At 42.7% G+C, this 16,652-nt stretch overlaps 1 protein-coding gene across 12 annotated transcripts in view; it reads left to right on the top strand.

Annotated features, from left to right (window-relative positions):
* WDR59 (WD repeat domain 59) overlaps nucleotides 1-16,652 on the top strand; it is a 101,763-nt gene that overhangs the window by 35,859 nt on the left and 49,252 nt on the right. For 8 of the 12 annotated variants that reach the window (XM_055299483.2, XM_063612426.1, XM_063612418.1 and 5 more), the window contains 3 exons: nucleotides 2,624-2,740; nucleotides 11,323-11,400; nucleotides 13,269-13,425. In XM_055299483.2, coding sequence (XP_055155458.1) covers nucleotides 2,624-2,740; nucleotides 11,323-11,400; nucleotides 13,269-13,425 — 352 coding nt within the window. Of the gene's footprint in view, nucleotides 1-2,623; nucleotides 2,839-11,322; nucleotides 11,401-13,268; nucleotides 13,426-16,652 lie in introns of all 12 variants that reach the window. The other 4 variants (XM_063612423.1, XM_063612419.1, XM_063612420.1 and 1 more) reach the window with 1 other exon arrangement.

The raw sequence follows: 16,652 nt of genomic DNA, 5'->3' as shown, positions 1-16,652 counted from the left end.
GGGGTGGTGGTGTGTGCCTGTAGTCCCAGCTATTCGGGAGGCTGAGGCAGGAGAATCGCTTGAACCCAGGAGGCAGAGCTTGCAGTGAGCCGAGATTGCGCAACTGCACTCCAGCCTGGGCAACAGAGCAAGACTCCGTCTCAAAAAATAAATAAATAAATAAAATAAAAATAATGATGCTTAGGACTTCTGCTCAGGTGAAGAACTTGTTGAACTTGTTGATTATATTTCAGGTGAAGAACTTGCAGAACTTGTTAATTATATTTTCACTTCTCTGGCACTTCGTAGTGTCAAAGCAGCATTATAGACTTCACAAAGTTCAGTGTCAGGTGCTAACAGTGGATTTCAATCCAGACTCATGTATGACTATCATATTAACATTTACTAAGCATTTATTGTACATAGGCATTCTTTTAAGAGTTTTACATTTATTGATTAATGTCTCTCTATAATTAGCCTTTAAAGTACATGCTTTTTTTTGTTTGTTTGTTTTTTGGGAGACAGAGTCTTACTCTGTTGCCCAGGCTGGAGTGCAATGGCGCGTTCTTGGCTCACTGCAACCTCCACGTCCCAGGTTCAAGTGATTCTCCTGCCTCAGCCTCCCGAGTAGCTGGGATTACAGGTGCCCACCACCACGCCTGGCTAATTTTTGTATTTTTATTAGAGACAGGGTTTCACTGTGTTGGTCAGGCTGGTCTTGAACTCCTGACCTCAGGTGATCCACCTTCCTCCGCCTCCCAAGGTGCTGGGATTATAGGCTTGAGCCACTGCTCCTGGCCAGTACGTGCTATTATTATCCCTGTTCTACAGATGAGTAAACCGAAGCAAGTTTGCTGCCAAAATTTGAACCTAGGCAGGCTGGTTCTAGAGACTGCATTCTTTTTTTGTTGTTTTTGAGACAGAGTCTCCCTCTGTCTCCCAGGATGGAGTGCAGTTGCACAATCATAGCTCACTGCAGCCTCAAACTCTTGGACTCAAGTGATCCTCCCAGCTGAGTAGCTGGGACTGTGGGTATGCACCACTGTGATGAGGTAATTAAAAAAAAAATTTTTTTTTTGTAGAGATGGGAATCTTACTGTGTTGCCAAGGCTAGTCTTGACTTTTGCTCTCAAGTGATCCTCCTGCCTTGGCCTCTCAAAACACTGGGACTACAGGTGTGAGCCACTCTACCCAGCCTGGAGACTGCATTCTTAACCTCATAGACTAATGCTAATTGTAGAAGTAATACATGCTCTCTGTAGAAAATATAAATGAAAAAATAATAATCATTCATAATCCTACTACCCAAAGAGAAATGCTAACATTTTGGTGTTTTCTGTTCTTACGCTTTTTTTTTTTTAAACTTTGTTTGTTGTACTGTGTACATAGTTGTGTACACTTTTTTTTTCATTTAACATTAGAACAGATGCGTTATCCTCGTACTATAAGCTCTAAGTATAATTTTCAGTGGCTACATCATATTGTGTCATCATATGGTGTCACATAGCTGTAGTATATTGATTGAGCTTCATTATTTCCCATTCCCATTTGTTGATCATTTAGGTTTTTTTCTGGTTTTCTAGTGTTTCAGATAACATCAAGATGAATTTCTTTTGTATCTAAAGCTTTTTGTGAGTTTGGATTATTCCCTTAAGACAGGAAAAATTTTGGGCCGGGAAAAGTGGCTCAAACCTGTAATCCCAACCCTTTGGGAGGCCATGGCAAGAGGATTGTTTGAGGCTAGGGGCTCGAGACCAGCTTCACCATGTTGGGCAGACTGGTCACAAACTCCTGACCTCAGGTGATCCACCCACCTTGGCCTCCCAAAGTGCTGGAATTACAGGCGTGAGCCACCGCGCCCGGCCTGTTTATTTTCTATGCTTATTAATCATGTATTGTTTTCTCTTGTGATGTACATTCATTCTGCTTCGGAATCTTAGTGCTCTATCACTTTAAGATGGATGGTTTTGCCCTCTTGTTGAAGCTGGGTACATTTGGATGTCTCAGTCTCTCTTCTTGGGTGATCATGGGGAAGGCGAGTGGAAATTGTCAGATTGCACTATTAAAGTGTGAGGCCGGGCACAGTGGATTGCGCCTGTAATCCCAACACTTTGGGAGGCCAAAGCAGGGGCGTCGCTTGAGCCCAGGAGTTCAAGACCAGCCTGGACAACATGCAAAACCCCATCTCTACAAAAAGTACAAAAAAATTAGCCAGGCTTGGTGATGTGCACCTGTAGTCCCAGCTGCTTGGAGGGCTGAGGTGGGAGGACTGTTTGAGCCCAGGAAGTTGAGGCTGCAGTGAGCTATGATCGTGCCACTGCACTCCAACCTGGGTGACAGAGCAAGACTTCGTCTCAAAAAAACAAAAAGGTGGTGAAAAGCACCTACTACCTTGTATCCTTCATTGAAGTGGGAAGAAATGAGGCTCACAGGCGCATTTCTGGAGCATGCGAAGGAGCGTTAGATAAATCTTTTGGTGATGGTGTTTTGTTTGGCTTAACCAAAACAAACAAAGTCTGTGTAGGGTAGAGACAGTATCTGGTAGTATTTTTGCATCCTCACTCACTACCTAACAGACTTTTACGTGATAGACCCTCAAAGAGTTCTTTCTAAATCGATAACATTAGCTGCTGATCTGTTGCAGAAACCCAGTACAGCAGTGGAATATCTAGCCGCCCACCTCTCCAAAATCCATGGCCTGGACTGGCACCCAGACAGCGAGCACATTCTTGCTACCTCCAGTCAAGACAATTCTGTGAAGGTCAGTGGCATCCATGGGGAAGTTGGAGGAGCAGTGTTTGGGTGGCCTCAGGGATGTATGATTCCACCTTGGGAGGAAAGCTACAGTGCGTTAGCACAGTATGTATTTCACGGTGCATGTGCTTCTTGGGCAACTGAACACATAAATTTGGTTATGTTGACCAGCAAAATGCGATAGAGCAAGACCCAGCATGGTGCTGTTCAACATAACCACGTTGTGTTATGGTGGCAGAGTGACAGGCCATAGCGTCTCCTCTGATACGTCTCTTAGAATTTGTTCAGAAGGTTTTTGTCTTTCCCTTTGTGAAAGGAAGTCAGAGACGAAAGTACTTGGAAAGAAGTTGGCCGGGCATGGTGGCTCACACCTGTAATCCCAGCACTTTGGGAGGCCGAGACAGGCAGATCACTTAAGGTCAGGAGTTCGAGACCACCCTGGCCAACATGGTGAAACCTAGTCTCTACTAAAAATACAAAAATTAGCTGGGTGTGGTGGTGCACACCTGTAATTCCAGCTACTCAGGAGGCTGAGACACAAGAATCGCTTGAACCCGGGAGGGAAAGGTTGCGTTGATCTGAGATTGAGCCACTGCACTCTGACCTGGGTGACCGAGCGAGACTCTGCCTCAAGAAAGAGAAAGAGGTTCCCTTGCAAAGAAGCTGCAAGGAAGTCAGATATGCATGACAGATATAAGTAAAGGAGAAAAGCCTACAGAGTTGTTAAGGTTGTAAAGTTTACAATTAGTCTATTCCTGGCGAAAAAACAGCTGCTCCCTCACATGCTTATCATATGTAGAAAGTTCTGACGTTTCCAGGCATCAGCATTGCACAGTTCGGGGATAGAGTCATTTTATTAGTGATTCTCTAACTTACAGGAAATGCTCAAGATTTTATGTGTTTCAGTAAGCCGATTATTTTTGGTTTATCACAAGGTACAGCGTTGTTTGTTTGTCTTTCTTCTCTGTGGCATGTGATGTTCACCCTTGGTCAGAATGATGGCAGGGCAGAGTCATCTTTGCTCCAGTAGTTCCTCCTTGTGGTCAGGTCTCTGAGGACAGGGGTTTGACCACAGAAATTGGTTTAGCAATTTTACGATTCAGCGTCATTTATTTAATGCTTTGTTGTATTTATGTAGTCATATATGACATCTTTGTAATATGATTAGCAAAACTGCAGTCATACACTAAGTTAAAAGTTAACTCCTGTCTTGAAGTTTGTAAATCTCTTAGGGTTGTAAGTTATTTTTAATGTGCCAGATGAGACTTTTTTGTTTGTTCATTCATATTGCATTTTATTTTATTTATTTATTTATTTATTTATTTATTTATTTATTTATTTTTTGAGACTGGGTCTCACTTTGTCACCCAGGCTGGAGTGCAGTGGTGTGATCTCGGCTCACTGCAGTGTCCGCTCCTGGGTTCAAGTGATTCTCCTGCCTCAGCCTCCCGAGTAGCTGGGATTACAGATGCATGCCGTCATGCCTGGCTAATTTTTGTATTTTTAGTACGGATGGAGTTTAACCATGTTGGCCAGGATGGTCTCGAACTCCTAACCTCAAGTGATCCGCCCATGTCAGCCTCCCAAAGTGCTAGGATTACAGGTATGAGCTACCATGCCTGGCCGCATTTGGATTTCTGTCCCCGTACCCCAATCAGCTTGTCTCCCAAGTTCAGGAACTAGAAGCCATCCAGCTCAGCTCTACCTCTTTCTATGAGATGCCCAAGTCTGTTGATACTCAGTGGCATCTTTCCTATCTGTTCGTCTGGGGTTTCATAGGTAATAAAGCAGGTAACAGCCAGTTTCCTGGGAGGACTTTATAGGCATTGTTTCCCCATACAAAATCTTCTCTGTTCTTCACAAGCAGGCTTAGCTTATTAATGAAATGAGATTTTTGGCATGGTATTTGATTTATTCCACTATATCCTAGAAGCAAGACAATTTTTTTTTTTTGTTTTGTTTTGTTTTGTTTTGAGATGGAGTCTTGTTCTGTCACCCAGGTTGGAGTGCAGTGGCGCGATCTCGGCTCACTGCAACCTCCGTCTCCCAGGTTCAAGCAATTCTCCTGCCTCAGCCTCCTGAGTAGCTGGGATTATAGGTGCTTGCCACCATGTCCAGCTAACTTTTGTGTTTTTAGTAGAGACGGGGTTTCACCATGTTGGCCAGAATGGTCTCAATCTCTTGACCTCATGCTCTACCTGCCTCGGTCTCCCACAATGCTAGCAAGACAATTTTTATTGAATGTGTGTAAATAGCATGATCATAAAAAGTGAAGAAACTTAGAAAAGGGACTTTGCATAACATTCAACCATTTTTTTAGTAGATAAGGACCAATATGTGTAATTTTTCTACATAATCATTCTTAAGTTTATATGACAATTTATTAGCTCATAATTTATATTGATTATTTTTATTATATTTTTATTTTCTAAATTCTAAGGGGTCAGCTGGAGCAAGGTATCACTAGATGTGTATTTCACTTCAGTTTGTAAATTATTTAACTACAAAACAATTGAGTTGAAGGTTAGGGATAGATCAAGAAGAAAGAAAAGAATTTTTCTTATGTGGCCCTTAGAAATAGAACATTAACTACAATTAAATGAGTTCATATCATTTTACATTATCTTTTTTTTCCTGATCTTGGGTTAACAGCAGCCTATTTCACAAAATTGCTGCCTTCTAGACAAAGAGGGTCCTGGAAATCCAGACATAGTCCCTTGGTACATTCTTTTTTTTTTTGAGACACAGTCTTGCTCTGTTGCCCAGGCTGGATTGCAGTGGTGTGATCTTGGCTCACTGCAACCTCTGCCTCCCAGGTTCAAGCAATTCTCATGTCTCAGCCTCCCTCAGTAGCTGGGATTACAAAGGTGCACCAACATGCCAGGCTAATTTTTGTATTTGTAGTAGAGATGTAGTTTCACCATGTTTGCCAGGCTGGTTTCAAACTCCTGACCTCAAGCAATCTCCCTGTCTCGGCCTCCGAAAGTGCTGGGATTATAGGCATGAGCCACCGTGCCCGATCACCCTTGGTACATTCTGATGAGAAACATGTAGCTTTGTGTCTGTTTCCTAGGATATCAACCCTCAAGGAAACCTGGTTCTTTTTTGACCAAGGCTCTTGTGATATTTCTTTGTATCTCTCTTTCTCTATATAGATATGTATATATCTATATATAAAGAAAAAATATATATTTTGTTTCAGTCTGTTGGCCAGGCTGGGTTTTGAACTCCTGGGCTCAAGCAGTCTTCCTGCTTCAGCCTCCCAAAGTGTTGGGATTACAGGTGTGAGCCACACCTGGCCCCTGATATTTCTTCAGAGGACTTTTTTCTGATCTGTAGCTTGTAGCAGGAACCGTTTGGCAAGGGTAAGTGAAAAGGAGAAATTATCTGTGAATGGGGGGATGGAATGGCTCCTGTTAATTTATAATAACTACCTGTATCAGATTGAAATAGAATGAAGTCTTCTGTTTGCAAATGACATGTAATCATTTTATAAGACTGCGTCAGTGATTGCCTTGAGAGCAAAAGCGTGTTATGAACAGTGAGGACGTTATCAAATCTCCAGGGTCCTCTAATTAATCCCATAAATTGTATAATTGTCACCAGTTGGTGAACATATTTAAATCTAGAAACAAAATCTTTCTTTTTTTCTTAAGAAAAAGGATTAATCTTGCTAACAGTTATATGCCAGTCTTTGTGCATGAACGTGAATATGTTTCTATCCAAATTGAAAAGTAAACAGTTGCTGAAATGTATTCATATTAACATTTTACTTGTATATAATTAATCTGGGGAGGCTGAACTTTTCTTTGCTAGCTTTCCACTTACTGTGGATTTGATAATAGGGAGGCATGCACAGTGTGGAGCTCATTAAAAATCTGCAGAATGACAAGCATACCTAATTATTTTGAGTATCATTCCTTTTATAAGTTGAGGGGCGAATTATAGTTTATCTTGTGGCCATGTGGGAAACCCGAAAGTAGTTTAAGCTGAAAAGACATCTTGACCATTTTATTATTTTGAACATAGGACCTGAATTTGCAAAAAAGAGTTGTTATATAAGGGTCTAAAGGTAAGAAATGGCTCGTGTGGTGGCCCACGCCTGTAATCCCAACACTTTGGGAGGCCGAGGCGGGTGAGTCACCCGAGGGTCAGGAGTTTGTGACCAGCCTGGTGAACATGGTATAACTCCATCTCTACAAAAAATACAAAATTAGGCCGGGCGCGGTGGCTCAAGCCTGTAATCCCAGCACTTTGGGAGGCCGAGGCGGGCGGATCATGAGGTCAGGAGATCGAGACCATCCTGGCTAACACGGTGAAACCCCGTCTCTACTAAAAATACAAAAAATTAGCCGGGCATGTTGGCGGGCGCCTGTAGTCCCAGCTACTCGGGAGGCTGAGGCAGGAGAATGGCGTGAACCTGGGAGCCGGAGCTTGCAGTGAGCCGAGATCGCGCCACTGCACTCCAGCCTGGGCAACAGAGCGAGACTCCGTCTTAAAAAAAAAAAAAAAAAAAATACAAAATTAGCTTGGTGTGGTGGTGCATGCCTGTAGTCCCAGCTATTTGGGAGGCTGAGGCAGGAGAATCGCTTGAACCTGGGAGGTGGAGGTTGCAGCGAGCTGAGATCGTGCCACTGCACTCCAGTCTGGCAACAGAGCAAGACTCCGTCTCAAAAAAAAAAAAAAAAGAAAAAAAGAAAGAAAGAAAGAATAAAGAAAAGGGGAGAAAAAGGAATCCTTGATACTTTCCTCTTCAAGTCCAGCATGTGGTTCTTTAAATACACATCTCATGTGACATGGAAACGATCTTTTAAAAAAAACAGCCATGGAGTAAAGTTTCTCTTGCTGCCACCAAGTGCGTCCCTTGGACTGAAAATGAGAAAGCTGAGATTTTTGTTTTTTGTTTTTTAAAAGAGCAGCAAATCTAAAACATCAGAAGTTTATTAGAAGTTTTATTTTTTTATTTTCTTCCTAGAAATTCTTTTTTTTTTTTTCTTTTGAGATAGAGTCTCGCTCTATTGCCCAGGCTGGAGTGCAGTGGCGCACTCTCAGCTCACTGCAACCTCCACCTCCCAGGTTCAAGCAATTCTCTTGCCTCAGCCTCGCAAGTAGCTGGGACTCCAGGCGTGTGCCACCTTGCCCGGCTAATTTGTGTATTTTTAGTAGAGATGGGGTTTTGCCATGTTGGCCAGAGTGGTCTTTAACCCCTGACCTCAGGTGATCTGCCTACCTCAGCTTCCCAAGTGCTGGGATTATAGGTGTGAGCCACCATGCCTGGCTTCTTCCTAGAAATTCTTGAGTTTTCTCATTTTATGTTTAGCTACTTGATTATTAGTCTTCATAGTGAATCAAAACAGAGATGCTGTTAAATTTAACAGTTATGCCATCTAAACTTTTCAATCTAAATCACTAATTTTTTTTTGGAAATAGGCAAAATTACACTAACACTTCTGCTCAGAAATGATTGCGTTCACCTCTTCCCATGCACTCAGTGGAAGAACCTCATCCAGCCCTCAGGCAGGCTGGGGAACTAAGCAGGAGTTTACAGCTGGGTGTTTGCCCGTTCATATCTGCTGTGCTCTGTAATACTTGTTCATTCATATTGTGCATTAAGTAGAGGAACAGCTTCTAAAGTTTATTAACACCTCATTGTTGGCACATAGAAGGCTCCCTTGTGTTCCAGCTTGGCTCATTTATATATTTCTTTGGGATATCCTAATTTTCTTTTGAGAGGAGAAAAAGTCACCCACTTTGAACTCTAGATTTTTCAGAGGATTGTGAAACTCCAGACAAGTCATTTCCATTTCCATTCAGGCTTATTCACAAAATTATTAACCAAACCAAGCAAAACCTTTGGAAAGTCTGTTCTTTTGCTCTAAAACAATGTAAAGCCAGTTTTAAAACATTTTGAATATTTTGAAGTTTAGGAAGAGATTTTTGGGCCTGAATATATATCCCTATACTTTATTAAGTCTCTAAAAGTTTTGAAACAGAGAAGGCCAGCGTGAGAGTACATGTGTGGGTCACCCCTTCTACAGAAAAGGTTATGATTATTAAAGGCCATTATCAAAATTGGTTTCTTTTGTAAGAAGGAGGAAAGTACTTCTTGCATCTGTAGCTTGTTGGCCATCCTCACTTTGGGGAAATTTTCAACCATTATTCTGTCTTCAAATATTACTTCTGTTCCATTCCTTCTCTTTCCTTTCCTCTGGAACAATAATTATACATCAGCTGGGCTTGGTGGCTCACGCCTGTAATCCCAGCACTCTGGCAGGCTGAGGTGGGCAGATCACCTGAGATCAGGAGTTCAAGGCCAGCCTGGCCATGGTGAAACCCCGTCTCTACTAAAAATACAAAAAATTAGCCAAGCGTGGTGGTGTGCGCCTGTAATCCCAGCTACTTGGGAGACTGAGGCAGGATAATAGCTTGAACCTGGGAGGCAGAGGTTGCAGTGAGCCAAGATCGCGTCATTGCGCTCCAGCCTGGGCAATAAGAGCAAATCCCTCTCAAAAAAAAAAAAAAATACGTTTGTTAGACTTTTTCACTGTTTTCCATATAGTCTGATATGCTTCTTATTTTTTTATTAAAAATAGTTTTTTGAGACAGGGTTGTGCTGTGTTGCCCACGCTGGAGTGCAGTGGTATGATCATAGCTCACTGTAACCTTGAACTCCTTGGCTCAATCATTCCTCCCACTTCAGCCTCCCAATCAGCTAGGTGAGGAGACGGGGGTCTTGCTTTGTTGCCCAGGCTGGTCTTGAACTCCTGGCCTCAAGTGATCCTCCTACCTTAGCCTCCCAAAGCACTGAGATTATAGGCGTGAGCCACTGTACCAGCCTTGAAAACCTATGAAATATAATATATGCAGAGTTGCATATAACTGCCCACACAGGGTATCGAACAGTTCCATGACACTGAAGAGCTACCTCGTGTTTTTCCTTTGTACTCATACCCTTTCCTACCCCTAACCTCTGGCAACCACTTGTCTGTTCCCCATCACTATAATTTGGTCTTTTTGAGAATGCCTTTTTTTTTTTTTTTTTTTTTTTTTTGAGATGGAGTCTTGTTCTGTTGCCCAGGCTGGAGTGCAGTGGTACCATCTTGGCTCACTACAACCTCTGCCTCCCAGGTTCAAGCAATTCTTGTGCCTCAGCCTCCCGAGTAGCTGGGACTACAAGTGTGTGCCACCATGCCCAGCTAATTTTTGTATTTTTGGTAGAGATGGGGTTTTGCCACATTGGCCAGGCTGGTCACGAACTCCTGACCTCTAGTGGTCTGCCTGCCTCGGCCTCCCAAAGTGCTGGGATTACAGGCATGAGCCACCGCACCTGGACTAGTATATAACCTTTTAAGGTTATCTTTTTTTCATTCAGCGTAATGCCTTTAAGAGTCATCTAAGTTGTTTTAAAAATTAATAATGCATAGACTTTTTAGTACTGAGTAGTATTCCACTTATGGATATGCCACCATTAATTTTCTGTTGACCCATTTAAGGACATTTGGACCATTTTTGGTTTTTGGTTTTTGGTGATTGTGAATAGAGCCACTATAAACATTCATGTATGGGTTTTTGTGTGAACAGACATTTTCAATTTTCTAGGGCAGTTATGTAGGAGTGGTATTGCTGGGTCATATGGGATGTGTACTTTTAACTTTATGGGAAATTGTCAAAGTAGCCGGGAGTGGTAGCTCATACCTGTAATCCCAGCACTTTGGTAGGCCGAGGTGGGAGGATTGCCTGAGCTCAGGAGTTTGAGACCAGCCCGGGCAACATGGCAAGATCCCATCTCTATTAAAAAAAGAAATTGCCATAGCAGTTTCCAGAGTGATTGCTGTCATCTATTTTTGAAAAAATTTCCTAAACTTAAACAGTTCCGAGTTTCACTCCTGGCTTTCCTGCCTTTGTGACAAATGCTGAAGTTCTAAGCGTATGTGCCTCTCACGTTAGAAGCATAGGTGTCCCTAAGGTAGTTGTGTGGCTCACTTTGTGTGCTCTACAATTTCAAGAACGCCACCTCAGATGTTGGAGGATGACAGCGGGTGTGGACTTGAATGGATTGACTCCTAGGTTTTTACACAGCTGCCTTTTTTCTTTGTGGCCTTGCACATTTTGTCATTTCTTTATATAGCCTCTACATTTGAAAAAGTGATTAATAACATATATGGTTGTTACAAAGATTAAATGGGGAAAACAAAGTTCTAAATATATGTCTGAAATGTAATGAGTAGTCAGGACACTTCAGCTATTGTTCTTAAATTACCTGCAAGATGTAAACGTGATACAAGATCAAACACGTCACTTTTAATTTTCAGCTCGAAAGGTCATTTCATAATCAAGCCTGTTGACAGTGACCTGCCGTGATTAGTGGTCCTCATAAAGTCCAGAAATCTCCTGTAATGCTTTAGAAATAGAAAGGAGGTTTCTTTGTGTCTCTGTCACAGTAGCATGGTTATAGGAGCTGAACTAAAAATAGGCTGTTGAAGTGTATCTTTAGAGGACCAGAAGCAGTGAGTTCAAAGGCTATGCTTATTTCAGTAGAATTTTTTAATGGCATTTATTTCACAAATGATCTTGCTTGCTCTCTTCTAGTTCTGGGATTACCGCCAGCCTCGGAAATACCTCAGTATTCTTCCTTGCCAGGTGCCTGTCTGGAAGGCCAGATACACAGTGAGTGAGCCACCCTGCCTCTTGATAGGAAACTTCTTTTTGGGTGTTCCAAAAACAAGGAGCCCGGGGACATTTTCTCTTATTTTCTTTGTGAGGTGATTTTCTCTTTCTCTGTTGGTTTAGTGGTGTGACAAATGTGATAATGATGGCATAAATGCTGTTAACTATTTGAAATTTTATTCTTGGCCGGGCACAGTGGCTCACACCTGTAATCCCAGCACCTTGAGAGGCTGAGGCGGGTGGATCGCCTGATATCAGGAGTTCGAGACCATCCTGGCCATCATGAAGAAACCCCTTCTCTACTAAAAATACAAAAATCATCCAGGTGTGGTGGCACATGCCTATAGTCCCAGCTACTCGGGAGGCTGAGGCAGGAGAATCACTTGAACCCAGGAGGCAGAGCTTGCAGTAAGCAGAGATTGCGCCACTGCACTCCGGCCTGGGTGACAGAGCGAGACTCCATCTCCAAAAATAAATAAATAAATAAAATAAATAAAATTTATTCTTGGAGTGTTGGGTAAGTATCTACATCAGAATTGCTGATCAAAGTTCCACAGAGAAGTTAGGCCATGTAAAGATACTCACTAATGATAGGACCGGCAGCAGGGTAGATGGAGGAGAGGGTCAGGAGGCTTGAGATCTGTGAATTGTGGTGGAAGGAACTCTGGCTTTAAATTCAGAAGACCTGGGCTGGGGGCCATGCTCTGTCATTTAATACTGATGTGGCCTTGGGTAAGACATCTGATGTTTTTGAGCAGAAATTTCCTTTACTGTAGAATATGAATGGTAATTTTTACTACGCCCTCCTTTTTTTTAATTGTGATAAAATCCACCGTTTTAAAGTATACAATTCTGTAGTTCACAGTCTGACTTTCTTTTGAAATAACTTATATGAATGTGCTTTTTAAACCGTTAAATGCTACAAATAGAGTGGGTAGGCTATTATCAACCTTCCAGTAATTTTCCATTGTCACACGGGTGAGAGATAATGTATTTCCTCTAATGTCAATCTGAAAGCTAGCACAGGGATGGATAAAGCTACCTTTATACATTGGGCTGTCACCATGGAGCATTGTGGAGCAAAAAAGTTAATTTGGGTATTAAGTTGGTTTTGTACCTGGGATCACTTGCCAAGAAATCAGACACTCTTCTTCTGAATTGAAATACTTTTCTGGATTAATATGTTCGCTTTAAAAAATAAACAGAAAAGTCCAAGAGTGCTACCAGGAGGGGTGGTGAAGATAAATGTGCTCTTCGGTGACTGTGGTTTATTCCTTAAATAACAGAGTCTAATTATCAACTGAATGGAGCCCTTAGCTACCTAGTAGATTGGGTTTTGCCAAGTAAAACACGTCAGTCCTGAAGTGAGCAAGTTTTCCTTTGAGCAGTTGCAGTACTGGGGAGGCCGGGGGGTGATGCTTCATGTGGATGGCGTGTTTCTGGTGCATTTCCATGTGGCAAGAGTTAGGTTTGCTGCTCCAGGGATTTTCCCTGTCAGCCCTGCATGCTCATTCTGGGAAAGCACTCAGTAACTCTTGAGCGGTAACTCGTGGAGAGGAGCTAGGATGTGAAACAGTGTGTTTCATTGCATAGCAATCAGTACCATTTGCTTATTTTAGAATTTTCAAAGTTCTTGAAGCGCTTGCTTCAGCCTGAGTTTTTACTTGCTGTGGTCCCTTCCATAAGCAAAGAGAAAAGTAGACCCGATGTGCAGCTTATGGTGTTTGGGAAAAATTTCTCCACATGAGTTGGGGCCTTCCGTTATCTAATTTATTTTACTTGGGAAGAATTCCAGGTTTGGAAACTCAAGACTCAGCCGATTCTCCCTGAAATAACCTAATCACCTGCTTTTCCCTTCCCTGTCTTAGCCTTTCAGCAATGGATTGGTGACCGTGATGGTTCCCCAGCTGCGGAGGGAAAACAGCCTTCTCCTGTGGAATGTCTTTGACTTGAACACCCCAGTCCACACCTTCGTGGGGCATGATGATGTGGTGCTGGAGTTCCAGTGGAGGAAGCAGAAGGAAGGTGAGTGGGAGAGGCCTGCTGCCCACTTTCCTTCTGAGCTCTGGTGACAGCAGTGCCAGTCAGTGTTGCCATGGAGTCCAGTAAAGAAGACAGAGAGAGAGCTGGGCTTTAGGAACCAGAGAGCCAGGGCTGTTGCCACCTTTCGTCATAGGTGAGTAAAGGGACTATATAAGGCTGCTGTTCCTCTTCCAAATTCTGTCCTCTTCTACAATTTTCAGCGTAGTCTCTCTTGCTTGGAAGAGATCTGCTCCAGTAAGAGATGGAAGATAGTTATTTGCTGTTGGATTGTTTCTGAGACTGAAAGACTCTGGGCTCAGAAGTCCAGGGCATTTGCCCCTTGCCACTCTGTTGATGAGGGAGACCCAAGGTGGTCGTTAGTACTGCCTACTACATACCCTCAGTTATCTTCACAAGCAGGTAGTGCCGTTTTACCTCCCAGCCCTTTGAAGATGGATTTGGCTGATAGACTTGCTTTGATCATGACACATGAGCAGAAGTGATGTGGTCCCTCCTGGGTTGAAAGCTTAGGGGCTGATGTGCAGTTAAACGCCCTCTTTGCCTCTGCCACATCAGTTGGCAAAGCTCAAGATGGAGCTGCTTCCAGCACATCCTGGCACGAGGATGAGGCGGAGATGCAGAGCAAGCAGGAAATGTGAGCCACTGAGGTGTTGGGGTGGTTTGTTATTGCAACTTCATCATCCATCCCTCACTCATGCAGGGCCCTAGTGTAATGGGAGTCAGGAAGCCACAGCCTCAGTTTCCCCATCAGCTTACCATGCAGGTTTAGATACAGCCTGTCTTTTCTTGAGATTGTTTTGCCATGATCTCTAAGTGTTTGACAGAATACAAGTTTATTTGTTGGAGTTTTCATATTGCACGTGGGAAGCCAGGCAGGTGGAGTGATGTGACTTGTCCAGGGTCCCAGGAAAGGTCTCTAGTGGACCTGGGATTAGAGCAGTCATCTTCTGTCCCAGCTTGTTTGTGACTCTCATAAACTTCTTCCAGGATATTTATTAAAGAGACTCTTTTGATCATCCTGTTAACTTTCCTATCCATATTTCCAAAATCTCTCTTGCTTCTAGAAACATGAGGCTGCCTGGTGTTTATCCCACCAATTGCATGCATGGGCTTTGGCTTTGAACTTAATCTCTTGCATTTTGCCATAGAAAATAGATGATGTGGCCAGGTGCGGTGGCTCACGTCTATAATCCCAGCACTTTGGGAGGCCGAGGTGGGCGGATAACTTGAGGTCCGGAGTTCGAGACCAACCTGGCCAGCATGGGGAAACCCCATCTCTACTAAAAATACAAAAAAAAATTAGCCAAGCGTGGTGGCGCATGCCCGTAGTCCCAGCTACCTGGGAGGCTGAGGCAGGAGAATGGCTTGAACCGGCAGGTGGAGGTTGCATTGAGCTGAGATTGCGCCATTGCACTCCAGCCTGGGAAACAGAGCAAGACTCCGTCTCAAAAAAAAAAAAAAAAGAAAAGAAAAGAAAAGAAAACAGATGATGTGATTTCCTCAGTCCAGCGGGGGAGGGGTTGACTGGTAGTTTTGGATGGAAATAAAGTTTTTAGGAACCCATTTTTAGTTACCCATGTTGTCTTTAAGCTGGTGGGTGAGTTGTGTAAATTGAAACTGCCTGGCCAGTAGCAAAATTTTGAGTACGAGTTACTATTTAACTTTTTTTTGTTGTTTTAACTGTGAAAGAGGGGAATAATAAACACTGGGGCCTGCTTGAGGATGGAGGGTGGGAGGGGGAGAGGATCAGTAAAAAATAACTATTGGGTACTAGACTTAGTACCTGGGTGATGAAATAATCTGTACAACAAACCCCCATGACACGGGTTTGCCTTTCTAACAAACCTGCACATGAACCCCTGAAGCTAAAATGAAAGTTTAAATTTAAAAAAAAATTTTTTTTTTCCTGTGAAATATATCATGTATTTGAAAATTATATGGAACATGTATAGTGTAGCAAATAATTACAAAGTGAAAATCTATGTAATTGCCATGCAGGTCAAGAAAGGAAACGATGCCAGGAGCCCCGAAGCTACCTGATCACAATTCCCTCCCTTCCCTGAGATCACTACTCCCCTGATGCTTATGATAGCCATTGCTGGATTTGTCCTTTGTGGTTTCACTGCTTATTTATGAATCCCTAAAAGTAGTTTAGGTTTGCCTGTTTCTGAACCTTTTACAAATTTTATTATTATGCATGTGTTTTTATGCAGATGTTCCTTATGATGGGGTTATGTCCTCATAAACCCATTGTAAGTTGAAAATATCGTAAGTAGAAAATGTATTTTAGGCCAGGCACAGTGGCTTACACCTATAGTCTCAGTACTTTGGGAGGCTGAGATGGGTGGATCACTTGAGGCCAGGAGTTCAAGACCAGCTTGGCCAACATGGCAAAACCCCATCTCTACTGAAAATACAAAAATGAGCCAGGTGTGGTAGTGCATGCCTGTAGTCCCAGCTACTTTGGAAGCTGAGGCAGGAGAATCTTTTGAACCCAGAAGACAGAGGTTTCAGTGAGCTGAGATTGTGACACTGCACTCCAGCCTGAAGACAGAGCGAGACTGTCTCAAAAAAAAAAAAAAAAATATATATATATATATATATATATTTTACCTACCTAACCCACATAGCTTAAGTAGCCTACCTTAAACATGCTCAGAACACTTCCATCGGCCTACGTTTGGGCTAAATCCTCTAATACAAAGCCTATTTTATAAAAAAAAAAGTGGTGAATATCTCATATACTTTATTGAATACTGTGCATTATGTTAAAATTGTGACAGTTTCATGCCATCATAAAGTCAAAAAATTGTAAGTTGAACCATTGTAAATTGGGAACCATCTGCATTTTGCTTCTTTCTCAACCGAAGGTTGTTCCAGTTTACTTTTACTGCCATGTCTTCGAAATCAATTTTTTTTTTTTGAGATAGGGTTCTGTCACCCTATCTCGCTCTTTCACCCAGGCTAGAGTGCTGGCACAAACATGGCTCACTGCAGCCTCGACCTCCTGGGCTCAAGCAGTGCTTCCACCTCAGCTACCTGAGTAGCTGGCACTACAGGAGTGTGCCACCACGCCAGCTAATTTTTTGTATTTTTGTAGAGATGAGTTTCACCATGTTGCCCAGGCTGGTAGTCATCAATTTTTATTGGACCACTTCATGCTTTGATTTTCACTGTGGGGAAGGATTTCTCAAAGAGGTAGGAAGTGA

The sequence above is a fragment of the Symphalangus syndactylus genome, chromosome 11 (assembly GCF_028878055.3).
Source record: "Symphalangus syndactylus isolate Jambi chromosome 11, NHGRI_mSymSyn1-v2.1_pri, whole genome shotgun sequence".
Taxonomy (NCBI): domain Eukaryota; kingdom Metazoa; phylum Chordata; class Mammalia; order Primates; family Hylobatidae; genus Symphalangus; species Symphalangus syndactylus.
This window is presented reverse-complemented; position numbering and strand designations above follow the sequence as displayed.